The sequence below is a fragment of the Castanea sativa genome, chromosome 1 (genome assembly GCF_040712315.1).
Source record: "Castanea sativa cultivar Marrone di Chiusa Pesio chromosome 1, ASM4071231v1".
NCBI lineage: Eukaryota > Viridiplantae > Streptophyta > Magnoliopsida > Fagales > Fagaceae > Castanea > Castanea sativa.
The window spans coordinates 70429069-70443726 of record NC_134013.1 but is presented as its reverse complement, the minus strand read 5'-3'; the positions used below and the strand labels follow the sequence as shown (position 1 = coordinate 70443726).

The window sequence follows — 14658 nt, the reverse complement described above, 5'->3', positions numbered from 1 at the left end:
AGCTTCATTTCATGCGATAGCAACATCACTCAAACCATTCTTTTCAGAATAGCTCCAAGTGTCCAAATATGCAGATATATTTCAAGTGTCTAAATATGCAGATATATTTCTAAGACTAAGACACCAACAGTTAAGCAAAACCAGTGTTTATAATCGACTAGCCATAATGACAGAACTACACAGTAGTGGTAGTCACTGATCTGGTTTATGCCATAGAAGCTCAATAGAATGTAGTTCATCTCCGTGCAGTAGAGAGCACATCAGCTTTTGTGAGTTCTGCTTATTTAAGAGGTCTTGCCGCTAATAAGTTTAGGGCACCAATCTTTTTCTTGCTACAGAAAATACAGGACTAGCACCCACAGGGACTCAACCCAGACTCTCCCACTTGGGGACAGCCAGAGGTACCACCCCAACTAGAGGTTGGGTGGCAGTGAAGGGCACTAAAATACCTAAATGATTGGTTGAAAGACTAAATGAAAATTGCCAGTGGACCACCAGTGTGTGCTGTGTCAACACTCAGTACTTCAAAATTTGACAGATAATTTTCCTTGGAACTGTAAATTTATTGAAGAGCTCATGGTATTTCATCAGTCAAACAACAGTAAACAATACAAATCGATTTCTACAACATGTAAAAGGAGGTAATAAGAACAATTAAAGCATAGGCATGTAAAGCAAAAGATGCAGATCTTGTGGAAATTCCTGTTAAGAAAGGAAAATAGTAGAGACCATGTAGTATATCTTGAGTATTCTGGAAACCTAAGGCGTTTTTTCTTAAACAGAAAACTGATTCTTCAAAAAGCTTAGACGATAAAGTTGTGAATAATTTGAATGATCCCTTTGATAACATAGTGATGTTCAATTGCAGTAGGCTACAAACAGGGGAGCATATTTCAAATGTCTTTTAGCCTGATTAGAGGCTGTATTTAATACAACAAAGGGCAAACAAATAGATTTTTTTCCAAAATGCAAGAGCCTATAGTTGTAAGCAGTTTATTATATGATACAGCTATACTGACAAATGGTAAAAACTATGCAAAATGGAGATTACACCATTTACATTAAGAGTCTTCAAAAACTTACCAAGAGATGTAGAAATCCTGAAACCACTTTCTCATGCTTCACCCATCACTTCTCCAAAGTTACATGGAATCATTCTCTGGCTTACCAAATAACAGTGGAAATTCATCTTCTTGTTCAGAAAAACTATGGTCCTTGGACATACTCTTTAATCCTTGATAAGCCTGGTACATCGACCACCTGTCCTTGGGCCGAGAGACCACACAACTGCATGCAATTTTCAGGAACTTCAAAATTTCCTCGTCATACCCTTTTCCACAAAGTTCCTTACTGATGGCATCTTTGATTCGACCAGAACTAGAGAGCTGAGTCACCCAATCCACTAACTTACCCTTAAATCCATCCTCAACATTGCTCACTTCAAGAGGTTTTTGCCCAGTCACCAATTCAAGTAGCACCACTCCAAATCCATAAGCATCCCCTTTCAGCGAAGCAACCATTGTGCTCGTGTACTCTGGAGCTACATAACCAAGTTCTCCCAAATCCCCATTGACAAAACTAGTCTCGTTAAAATCAGCAGCATTCATCAGCCTTGCCAACCCAAAATCCATAATCCTTGCATCAAAGTCCTCATCAACAAGGATCACATTGGAGCATATGTTCTGATGCATAATTGGAGGGTGGCACCCATGGTGCAGCCAAGCAAGACCCCTCGCTGCACCCAAACCAATCCTAAATCTAGTCGGCCAATCCAGTTCACCACCACTTCCGTGCAACAAAGAAAACAAAGTCCCATTAGCCATATGCTTATACACCAAAAGCTTCTCCTCCTCCACCACACAAAACCCCAAAAGGGGCGTCAAATTTGGGTGCCTAAGCTGGCCTAATCGATTCATCTCCAAACGAAACTGCTTCTCCCCAAGCTTACAAGTATTCAACCGCTTAATTGCAAGTGCCGAACTATCAGGCAACACGGCCTTATACGTAGTCCCCGTCCTAGTTCCCACAATTATACTTTCTAGGCTAAAATTATTCGTGGCCGCCATCAAATCCGCCAATTTAACCCTCACAAGCGGTTTCTGAAACAAAGAAACCTGAACCAACTTATGAGCCCTCAACTTCTCAGCCCAATTATCATCTCCCCTAATCCCATACGCTCTCTTCCTCCTCTTACTTAACCTCAAATGGTTCCACCACCAAACCCCAAAACCCAATATCAAAGACCCAGCTGCACCAAACACCCCAGCAGCAATTATAATAGCCAAATTCTTCTTACTCAACCCACCACACTTTCCTAAAGGTCCTCCACAAAGTCCACTATTCCCAACAAAACCATCTTTATCAAACTTATCCAAACCCGCAGGTACCCGACCCGAAAGCTGATTATTAGCCACAGAGAATTTCTTCAACCTAGCCAAACTAGCAAGCTCAAAAGGTATAGTGCCCACAAGCTTATTATCTGACAAAACCAAGTTATTCAAATACGAACACTTTGCAAGCTGAGTTGGAATAGAACCGCTAAGACCGTTATGTGACAGATCCAAAGTTACTAAATAAGGTAACCACGTACACGTATCATTAGAAATCGAACCTGAGAGGCTGTTACCTGAGAGATCCAGAGTTTGTAAACTCCCACAGTATTTCAAAGACTCAGGAACCTCACCTGAGAGATTCATCTCACGTAGTTCGATGCCGATAATACGGTTCTCCTGATCGTTCCAACACGTCACACCAACGAACTTGCATATGAACCCAACCGTGGAGTTCGTGAAGCTCCATGAACTCAGTTTGCTTTCTGTGTCTTCAAATGCTCTCTTCAAACCTTGGAGACACCGAATATCGTCTTCCACAACAGCTGAAGAAGCTAAGTAGACAAAATTGAAGAACAAAAGGATCGATATGGTGAGGAAGTAGTAATAATAACAATTATTATTATTCATTGGGAATAATTGAAAAGGCTGGTGTATGGATTTTTCAGAATTTTGGAGCTTGAATAATGAGAAGAAGAACGAATCAAAGATGGAATTTTGTTATGCGTGGAACTGTTGAAAATGGAGTGTGTATATGTGTGTGTGTGTGTGGGAGGGGAGAGAGAAACACTGACTTTGTGTGGCGTCTGCGAAGACTGAAGAAAAGAAGACGCGGAAATGGTCTTGAAGTAGAAATTGGTTCGAAATTTGGGTGATACAGTTGTTGTTTAGTGTTGGGTAGGTATACTTGTTTTCGTTATTTATTGTTTATTTTTTGCTTAAAATATAAGTTGGATAACATTAGTTTTTTTTTTTCTTTATAATAATAGATATTATAGGACTTGAAAATTTGAATTTGACCTTTCATATTTAATCATAAGATATTTATCGGTTGAATTAATTATGATTGATAAACAAGACACAAGAGTATGGTTGTATTTTACAAAAAGTGAGATTTAATTTATTTATTTATTTTGAATTCAAGCAAGGACTTAGTTCCTTTTTAGTTCTTTTTTAAGGACTCATTGTTGACTATGAATGTTTTTAATTTTCATTAAGTTTAGTGATACAAAAAGATTGTTTAATTTTTTTTTTATAATTATTGAGATGGCATGTTGTCAATATTGGACCTATGTAAATGTAATATTGCATCAATTATATTTTATCACCTTAACAACTTGTGAAACTTTTGTTTCTCTAGTATTTTTTTTTTTTTTTCATTTTTAGTTGGGTGACCCTGTGGAATAAAGGGAGTTTTTAACAAGTTGTAAATTCATAAATTTAGATTTTTTTTTGATAAATTATATATTTGGTCCACAATTTTTTACCCTTATTCTAAAATCATATATACTTTAAAATGTTTTATTTTAAAAAGGTTACTACCATTATTTTATAGACTAAAAATAATAATTGTTAATGCCACGTCATTAAAGTGACCTTGTTTTAACAAATTCCATTAATGTCAACATGATCAAATATGCAATTTAACATTTTCTCAAAAAAAAAAAAAAAAAAAGCAATTTAACCCGTGTTTATTTTAAGTGCTTTTTAAGAGGAGGAAGGGGACTGGTTTGTTGTTGATCATGCTTTTGCTTTTTTGTTTTTTTTTTAATTTATTTTTTATTCAATGGATGAGTGTGTGGCTGATGATTACTGCTTTGTTGACTAGAGTTTATGTGTTTTTGAGTGTTTAATTAAGGGGTTTTTTGACCAGAGGCTTTGGCCCGGTCCACTAAGGAGGGCCGGTTGGATGCTGCACTAAAAATGATACCCATCGGATTGATTTATATTCTGGTTTTGGATTGATTTTTATATATTCTAGTTTTTTCATTGGGGAATCACCTTTTATAGACAGCCAATCAGAGGTCTGGGATTTGGATCTGGTAAATTTACTATACTGCCATTCTTTTATTGACTGGGAGTGGAAGGTTTGGACTGTGGCTGAAGTCATTGTCTTCTAAGTGATTGCCAAACACCATCCAGCCAATACATATTATCTGTCATATGTCTAATTCATCAATAGGGTCTCATTTAGTGAAATTCGTTTAGGAATACTCTCGTTCATCGTGTTAAAGTTTTCAAGGATTTTTTATTCCCAAATTATTTATTCCAATCCTTGAGGCTAACTCCATAATGAATTAAAAATTATATCACTTTGTTTGAGAGTATATATTTTAATATTATCCTATTTTAACTTATTATGAGTGGTTGAATAACTTTTGTCAAGCTTCAAATTTATTACGAGTGGGATGAATTATTTGACTTTGCGTTTGAAGGAATGTGGTTAATTTGGTATTGCTTCAATTAAGATAACTTTTTATGCTCGAATGAGAAAATGAAAATAACAATAACAACAAACTGCAAAAAGCAAATATATTAAATTTTAAGTTTCCAAGTATAGGGACTAAAGTTCTAAGTAAGAATAAATGTCATTGCAATCCATGGCACTAAATTATAATAACACTAAGTCCAATTGTAAATTGAGCACTTCTAAATTATAAGAGCATCCATAGCAGATGTGGTATATGTGCTAAATGCTATAATATGGCACATTTGGCACACCAAATACCAAAATCGGAACTTTATTAGATGTGTTAAATGTACCAAATTTTTGCAACACTAAACAGTACCCTTACAATTTTGGCACAGTACGGACACCGAATGACATATGGTTTAATATTTTTTTATTCATCTTTCTCTCTCCTCTCACTTCTTTAATTGATTTTTTTCTCTCTCCTCACAATCTGTCTCTCTCTTTCCTCTTCAGATGAGATTCCCAGCTCCTCCCTCAACCTCAAACCTCAAACTTCAGCTCCTCCCTCAGCCTCACAATCTGCCGATCTCGATCTCATGCAAATGGAACAGCGTCGTTCTCGCCTCGATTAGGTTAGAGCAACATGGCTGGCCACGGTGGCGTAACCAAACACCACAAATGGGACGGCGTCGTTCTCGCCTTGATCTCGATCTCGCCTCTGTCAAACTTTGCTCGATCTCACCTACCGCTATCTCGCCGTCCAAGTCTCTCTAATCTCGCTCACCACCATCTCACCGTCCAGGTTGTCTAGGTCTCTCCGATCTCGCCTTCCACCATCTCGCACACTACTAGATCTATCTTCTTTCTCTTGCGGTGGTTGTGGCGGTGTTTTTTAGGGTGGTTGTTGTGCATTGTGTTTGGTGGTTTTGTGTTTTTAGATGGTTGTAGTGGGTTGTGTTTGGTTAATTTGAGTCGTGGTTGGCTAATTTGAGCGGTGGTTAGTTGATTTTGGGATTTGTGGTTGTGCTAATCTCTCTGGTTTTTTTTTTCTTTAAGATGGCGTTAGTGGATGTGGGTTTGTGCCGATGGTGGCTGGTCGGTGTTGTTGCTGTTGGTGGTCGTTGTTGCGGCAGTGGTGGATGTGCCGTTGTTGTTGTTGATGGTGATGATAGGGAGAGATAATATATTATTTTAATGTGTAGTAAATATTATTTTAATGTATAGAATTGAATGATAGAACATCTGATAAATGGGATGTTGTAAAATGATGTGGTAAAATAATAAAGTAGGCTTTTGGTATTGGAAAATAACATTTTTTATACCATATCTGCTGTGGATGCTCTAATAACACTAATAGTTCAAAGGTAAAAAGTACAAAACAACGGATAGATCAAGCCTAAGTAAGCATTCTAAACATCAAACCACGTCGAAGATAATGCATTATAGATCAAATAGGACTAACAAAAAACTGTGAACATGATTTAAACTTATATAAACAAGATTACAAGGAAACACTTATTAGTAAGAACACCATCTAAAACCCTATGAATTACAAGAGAATCAGTCCTAAGCAAACTACATATATTACAAGACAATGATACAATCTCTGTATAAGCAAGTTCAGTGGAGAATGGTGTGTTTTTCTTGAAAATTAGCATTTTATCTATACTACTATTTAGGCTGCCTCTGTTTGGACCAAATTTTTTTTTGTTCCAAAATACCCCTATGTCCTTAAGTTTAAATAAAGACAGAACTAAAAGATAGTTTGGTAAAAATACATGTCTAACTTGCACTAAAATATTGCCTATAAAATAGGAACACTTCTCCACTAACCCACTTCTTCAAAGCAACTATACATTTATTTTTTTTAAATAGAAAAATAAGTTAAACACCACACGTTTATCCAAAAACAAATCTAAATTTATATATATATATATATATATATAAATAAACTAAAGAACAATTCAGATTTTTTTTTGTTCTAAAATACCCTTACATTCTTATGTTTAAGTAGAGACAAAACTAAAGGACAATCCGGTAAAAATACAACCCTAACTTCTACTAAAACATTACCTAAAAAATAGGGTCACTTTCCTATTAATTTTCAAACTTATTTATCCACATATAAATTACATTCTCAAAATAAAAATTATATATATAATAAAAAACAGAGTTTTTTTTTTTTTTTGCTACTACCACTAAAAAAAAGAGCCTCATCTCAGGCACGAAGTGCGTGTGATGAGGCTAGTATATACTTAAAGGCTTGATGATTGCTAACAGTTGGTATTTCCACGTGTTTCTTTCCCCTAGGGATTGAACAACATTGGTCTCAATGTTGGATGGTGCTCCAAACTTCTTAAAATTGCTTTGATGCCACTTGTATCTAATGTGTATACTTTAATATGGGTTGGTTACTGCTATATACACTCGCACATCAATTTCCATGTTTCCATACATTTACAGGTGTGACTTCCCTATTATGCTAAGATGAACTGCTCTTATCCAGTCAGCAAATTAAGAATTATTACCAACAAAATTATCAATGAGTCGAACTATTTATCTTTTGACAAATCAAGTTGTTGCAATAGGATTATAATAAATTATCACCACTTCGTTGAAAAATCATATAACTCTCCCTCTCTCTCATTAGGCTTGAACAACACTTATAGCAATGGTGGATATATGGTTCATTGTAACCTTTGAAAACTACTTCAATGTCACTTATTTCTACTGCTTACACTTTTGTATGGGCTGGTAACTGCTATATACGCTCCCACATCACTTTCCACGTTCCCAAACTTTTATAGGTGCATGTAACTTCCCAGTAATGCCATCTAATTTGTTCTTAGCAAGTCAGAAAAAATCAAGTCATATGCAATATGATTGAATGTTATCATTTCATTTCATTGAAAAATCATATAATTCTCAAGTCTTCAAAGAACTAGATTAAAAAACCAAACAATTAAAATTAGCATACCAAACCTAGCTCGTAGCACAGTTATGTAGCTTGGTAATCTACAGATATTTCCTATCAAAAAAGAAAAAAAAAATCTAAAGATATTTAATCATAATAAGATAGTGATAAAATAGAAAATGATGTTAACATGATAAGGTAACATAGTATCCTCAACGAAAAGAATAGATTTGATGGTAAAGAAGACTAGGGTAGAATGTCTTTAATCATGAAATGAGGTTGGGCCTTTTAAAGTGGTGAAATCCTTTGAATTTTTCTTAAATTGGAGACTGGTCAAAAATCTTATTTTAGCAAATAAGTTTGATATTTGTGTTGTCTTTTTCTATGTTGCATCTTTTATTGGCCAAGAGTCGATATAGATTTTAGGTAGGACACAAGGTTGGTGCGGTCAAAGAGTCAAACATTCATAAAACTAAAAAACAATGTAATGGAAGTTATGAAGCTTTTAGCCTATCTTAACTGCCCAACCAACTAATCTACCATTAATTGGTTTTATGAAAATGATATCGTCACCCATTGGGAAAGCCAGTTGGCCTAGTAATCTTGGAGTTTTTTTTTTTTTTTACATTATTTGTATACAAATTTTAGTGCTTTATTACATAAGAGCAATGTTAGAGACCCATAATATTTCTCAACAACTAATTTACTATTTTAACTACCCCAACTAATTCATTACAGTGTTAATTAGTTCTATGAAAATGATGTAGTCACCTTTAGGAAAGCCACTTGGCAGAGTAAGCTTGGAGGGTTTGTACATTTGCAGCATCATTTAGATTTATTTTAGTGCTTTATTACATGAGAAAGAAATTAATTGTTACTTTTTAAACAAATCTTATTAACGTGTCAAGTTGTGATATCTTTATGTATTTTTTTCTTTTTCTTTTTTTCTCTTGGTTTACCATCGACATCATTTTTGTTGTATACTAATCAAAGGATGTTACCTCAACAATAACAAAAAATAAAATTTGCTAACTCACTAGTGTAACTAGGCTTATTATTAAGGGTCCTGGATGCCCTTAGAATATTTAATGAGCTATTTTAGGAAATTTTTTATATTGCCACTTTCATGGAAAATATTAAAATTAGCTTAAATAAAAATCATTTACTTTTTTTTCATAAAAAAAATTCCTAAATCAATACCCGGCCTCAACGCATCCGTTAATTTTTTTTTCCTAATATTAATATTTGGATTTGGATTTATAAGCCAACTGGTCTTCCATCATGCTGATACTTTTACTTGAGCCGTGCTTTGCGTTTTCTTCCAGCATAGGTTTAAGAATTGTGGCCACTGGCCACACTTGATTTACATATGATGTTATTGCAGCCACCTAGTTTATTCCTCAGTTTACGTAAAGGATGCATAAAGTCACAATTTCCTGGTGTGGAAGGTTGCAGTTAAAGCTTGGTCAAGCTTAATCATAACACTTAAGGAGTACTAAGGCATAAATTGTCACTATATTGTCACCGTATTGTCATGTTAATTACTGTTGATAAAGTATTAGTACATACATAATTAAAAAGAAAGGCATTAACTCCATGGATTGATGTGACAATCTACGAAAATATCACATGGATACAATATTGCTTATATAAATAACGTTTTGCATGTACTGATCTGATCATCATATACATGGCAAATGGCAATAATGCTTTGAGAACTGCTTGTTCTATTTTGAATAAATGCATTGTCCAATAGAATTTATTCCTTTGAAATTCACATGACATATTCATATGATAAGTTTTGCATGTAATACACATGTCATTACCATGAGGCATCCCTCTTTCACCAAAACTGGATGCAAAGTAGGTCCATCTAAAAACAATGACAGATAATTAATAGAAACCTATATGATTTAATTGATTATCAGATATATGTGAAATGAGGAAATATACACACGTCCAAGTAATAGTTATATATTTATTTATTATTATTATTAGATATAATAGGATTTTAACAACTCCTTAATTACTTTTATCATTAGATTAAAACACAAATCGATTTTTGGTATAGGTTGTGTTCGAATTCCAAATTTTTTATTTGATGACAAAAATTTTTACCAATTAATTTAACTAAAACCCACCATCCAAATAATAGTTGTGTTCAAAGACACCTACATACACATTAGCCGGCCCTCCCCCCCACCAAAAAAAAAGGTTTCTTTAAATAAATCATTTCTAAATGATCTATAATGATTTTCCTATACTCGTACTTTATATAGTTTAGGACAAAATTTATGTAAAGTATCTTAGGTGAAGTTTCTAAAATTTTTCTCTTAAGATTCTGTCATCTTGCTATTTAATTAAAAAATTTTTTTCTTGTGAAAAAAAAAAAAAACCACATAGCAGAGTTTTAAGAGAGAAACTCAAAGAATAGCATATAAGTATTGTCATGTCGCTATTTAATTAAAAAAAAAATTCTCATGAAAAAAAAACCACATAGCAGAGTTTTAAGAGAGGAACCCAAAGAATAGCATATAAGTATTGTACCTAAGTTTCACCCTATAATTTAAATCCTCATTGTTTTTTTCCAAAAAAAATCCTTATTGTTTCCAAAATATCATTTGCTTCTTCGGGGGCAACGAAAACACATCCAAAATATCATTTGTTTCCAAAATCTCACTTGCTTCCGTAGAAAAAATTGAATTTTGTTTCTAGTTTCTACACGAAATTATAAACCATTTTTTTTTTCCTGCTATATATTCGTTTGCAGGCCGACCTTCGTAACAAGTAACAAGAACAACCCATTCAGGGAAATAAATAAATAACAACCCATCTTGCACAAGTTCACCATATTTACTTCTACGGTTCTACCATAACCAATGCACACTTAATTAAAAATCTTTCTTAAAAAAAAAAAGGGTAAACTACATATTTAGTCCCTAGCCTTTACACCATATTTCAATTTGGTCCTTAACCTTTCAATTGTGTCAATTTAGTCCTTAACCTTTTAATGTCGTGTCAATTTAGTCTTTGTCATTATGTATTAGATGAAAATTGTTTACATAGCAAATAGCCAAAATAAAATTTTAGTTTATTATCACATCAACAGAAGCTAATTTTTTATTTTGGCCATTAGACATGTCATTAATTTTCATCCAAAAGATAATTGTAAGGATTAAATTGGCACGGTAAAGAAAGGTTAGGGACCAAATTGACACAATTAAAAGGTTAGGGATAAAATTGAAATATGGTGTATAAGATAGGGACCAAATATGTAGTTTACCAAAAAAAAAAAAAAATCTTTAACATAAATGGTTTTACTAATTTAGATAAAACTATGGCAATGCTCTGTGCAAGGATGAGGTGAAACTCTCTTTTGATCACCTTCGCCTTTCATGAATAATTACAAGTTGTTGCGGCCCTTTGATTCATCCGTATTGAATTATTTTGAAGTGAACCGTATTATATAAAACGCATTAAATTAGAACATTCAATTCATATTCTTGAATGAAACTTGAACATCGGCTTTTGCCTCAACACCCACAAGCACTTATACTTATGGAATGACCATCGCACCATATTAGGTCAATTGAGAGGCTACCAAAGTGATCCTCCCTACCAATAAAAACAATGTCATTTATGTCTCTCTCTCTCTCTCTCTCTCTCTCTCTCTCTCTCTCTCTCTCTCTCTCTCTCTCTCTCTCTCTCTCTCTCTCTCTCTCTCTCTCTCTCTCTCTCTCTCTCTCTCTCTCTCTCTCTCTCTCTCTCTCTCTCTCTGAGAGATTAAGAAGCTTATACACACACTTAAATAAGTGGTCGTGTTTCATTCTTTGGGAGGATAATTTCAATAGTCCTCCCAATGAATCTAATAATTTCAACAGCCCTTCCAACGAATCTAATAATTTATTGTCATAGAGGTATTGGCACATGAAGCGACATCCTTGATTCTTGCCTTAAATTTGGCCTCATTTGTTAGGAATTAGGATTGTCATACATTTTCATTCTAACAAAAAAGGATTGTCATACATTTTTATGTATTGATTGAGTGATATGTGTCATACATTTTTTATTAATACGACTATTCATTTTACTTGAATTATTACCTATGAGTAATGTGAGGCCTATAGCATTTTCACAACAAATTTTAAGTTGCAAACTGTTATTAGTGGGTAAAAAAATGATGTAAGTGGCGAGCCAAATTATAATCAACAATAACTTGTCACCAATAATTTGTTGTAAAGTTATTGTAAAAATATTGTGGAACATAATATCACTTTTTGCCTATAATTAAATTATATATATTGATTCACAAAGTAAGAGGAGGCAAATGTTACAAAAATGAATTAGTGGAATCAATCATGAAATTCAGACGCGTCACCCTAGAATCTTTGTCAACACTCCTCATTTGCATTGTCATCTCCTCTAAAACATTATTCACAAGTTCTTTTATGTAATTGTTGTTTAATCTGTTTAAGCCCCTTTTAAACAAATTAGTTTAACCTAATGAATTAGTCAAGTAGTTACTTTGGTTAATTATGAGATCTAGGTTAAACACATGCAATCATATTACTTAGTGTGGAAAAGTAAAGAAGACAGTAATATCATGACCCAAGAAAACTAATAAAGCCAACCGTTTCAAGGTAAAAAACTTGGAGAGGATTTAACCTAACTATCCTTGAGGTAAACAAATCCTCTATGATATAATAAAAGTTTACAATAGATTTAAACCCTAAATCTAAAGGTACCTCTGGTAGAACTTACTAATACGACCACAAACAGCTCTGACTCCATGGACTTTTCTATCTTGAATTTACTAAACACAAACTCCCACGTTTGTGACTTTGAGATCCCACTCAAAAGTTTAAATTATTAGCAGTTGTTGATCTTGTAGCAGCAACTTTAAATCTACCGGTTCTAATGGTATGAGAATGATTTTTCGGTAGTGACTTTGAAATGAGAAGGCACGGTACCTTTCAGATCTTACAAGAGCACCTCCAAAGTCATAATAAAACGTGTCTTAAGGTTTCCTTTATATATTAGGAGAATTAGATTTGAAACCCTCATCACTTAATGGACTTAATGAGCAGTTGGGCTTTAATTAAATTCTACAGAATCCATCTTTTGATGGGTCAAACCTATTCTCTCGATCGGTCAACCCTGGCATGTTTCGAATTCCTGAACCAGCTTTTTTTTTTCTTATATTATGATTTGTACCACCTTAAGCATTGTCTAATAAATCCTATAGACTTTAAGATCTATATATAGACAAGTTTGTGCTCACGGTTTTCCAATTGTTCTAAACTTTTAAAACATAACAATTGTAATACAGTTAGCTACTAATTGAACGCCGCTAAAGTTATAAATGAACCAAGTTAGAATTGGCTTAGAATATTTATTTATTTATTTTTGTTCATTTAACAAATGAGTCTCAAACTCAAACATAATAATGTATTCATGAATAAACTTATGATTATGAGACTTGATTTAAGTATTATATACTTATTTTTAAAAATTAAGTATTATATAATAATATACTTTATATTATTATATGAAGAGTCTTTATATTATTAGATGAAGAGCCTTCAGGTCAACAACTGAATAGGGCTAAAACTTCGCTTTTTTCTTTTTTCCAATAAAAATACAGATGATGATGTTAGAGAAGAAATAAAGAGAAGATTTGGCGCCCAAATTATTTGTTAGCATGAGAAATATTTTGGTCTTCCTTCTTTGGTTGGTAAAAATAGAAAGAATACTTTTAATGATATCAAAGAAAAATGAGCAAAGAAACTAGCAGGTTGGAAAGAAAAATTGCTTTCTAAGACAGGAAATGAGGTTTTGATTAAAGCAGTAGCTCAAGCTATCCCAACTTATTCCATGAGTTGTTTTAAGATTCCTGATTCTCTTTGTGATGAATTGATTAGTATGAGAAGGAATTTCTAGTGGGGACAAAAACAAGATGAAAGAAAAATGGCTTGGTTGAGTTGGGAGAAAATGTGCATTCCTAAAGCTTGTGAGGGGATGGGTTTTAAACTTTTGAAACAATTTAATTTGGCGGTTTTAGCAAAGCACAGTTGGCGGCTTCAAGTTGGTCAGAATTCCCTTGTTTATTAGGTTTTTAAAGCTAAATATTTTCCTACTTGTGATTTTGTGCATGCTGCTTTGGGGGAAAAACCATCTTATGTTTAGAGGAGTATTATGGCTGCACAAGGAATTGTTCAGAAAGGGCTTTGTTGGCGGGTGGGGAATGGTAAGTAGATCTGGGATTGGGAGGATAATTGAGTTCCTAGCTTTTCTACTCACAAAGTAATTTCACCTAGAGGTATGCTTCTGTTGGACTCTAGAATTTGCGATTTTTTTGATGTGGAGAACAAGTGCTGGTATTTGAATCCTTTGAATAGAACTTTTCTTCCTTTTAAGGCTGAGGCTATCGCTGGAATTCCTTTAAGTATTAGAATGCCTGATGATAGGTAGGTATGGGCTTGATAACGCCTTAAAATGTATACTTGTTATATATTTATGTGGGCGTTATCTCTTTATTACTATGCTTAATTTGTATAATTAAGTCATGATTTGCATTAGTCCCTATTATTTATCTTTACATAATTTCTTGAATAAGATGTCATTCATTGTGTGTAATTTTCTACTTTTAGGAAATCATGTGAGAAAAATGAGTTTACAGGAATTTGTGAGAGAATGGAGGTCAAACTAGAATCAAGTGGAGCTAAAGGACCATGCTTAAATGTCTAAGGAGGTGTAGCTGGAGTGCTTGGATCGTCTGCCATGATTGGAAGCTTCAAATAAGGAAAGAAATCAAAGAGGCAGAATCTAAAAAGGAAAAATCTAATCTGAGCACCGATCAGTATTTTGAGCGTATCTCTCTTCTCAAAAATTCAATTGACACAAGGCTAGATGGGTTGGAATATTGACTTAAATATCTACAACTTTCTAGTTTTGAGTTTTTCGAAATTCTCAATTTTTGAAGACTGAAATTAACTCACAAG

General features: G+C 33.8%; 1 protein-coding gene across 1 annotated transcript; it reads right to left on the bottom strand.

Annotated features, from left to right (window-relative positions):
* Positions 1-816: 816 nt before the first annotated feature.
* On the bottom strand, positions 817-3190 carry LOC142622052 (putative inactive receptor kinase At1g27190). Its single transcript, XM_075795462.1, has one exon. The coding sequence runs from the start codon at positions 2958-2960 to the stop codon at positions 1143-1145; it is 1818 nt and encodes a 605-aa protein (XP_075651577.1). The 5' UTR covers positions 2961-3190; the 3' UTR covers positions 817-1142.
* Positions 3191-14658: the final 11468 nt, after the last annotated feature.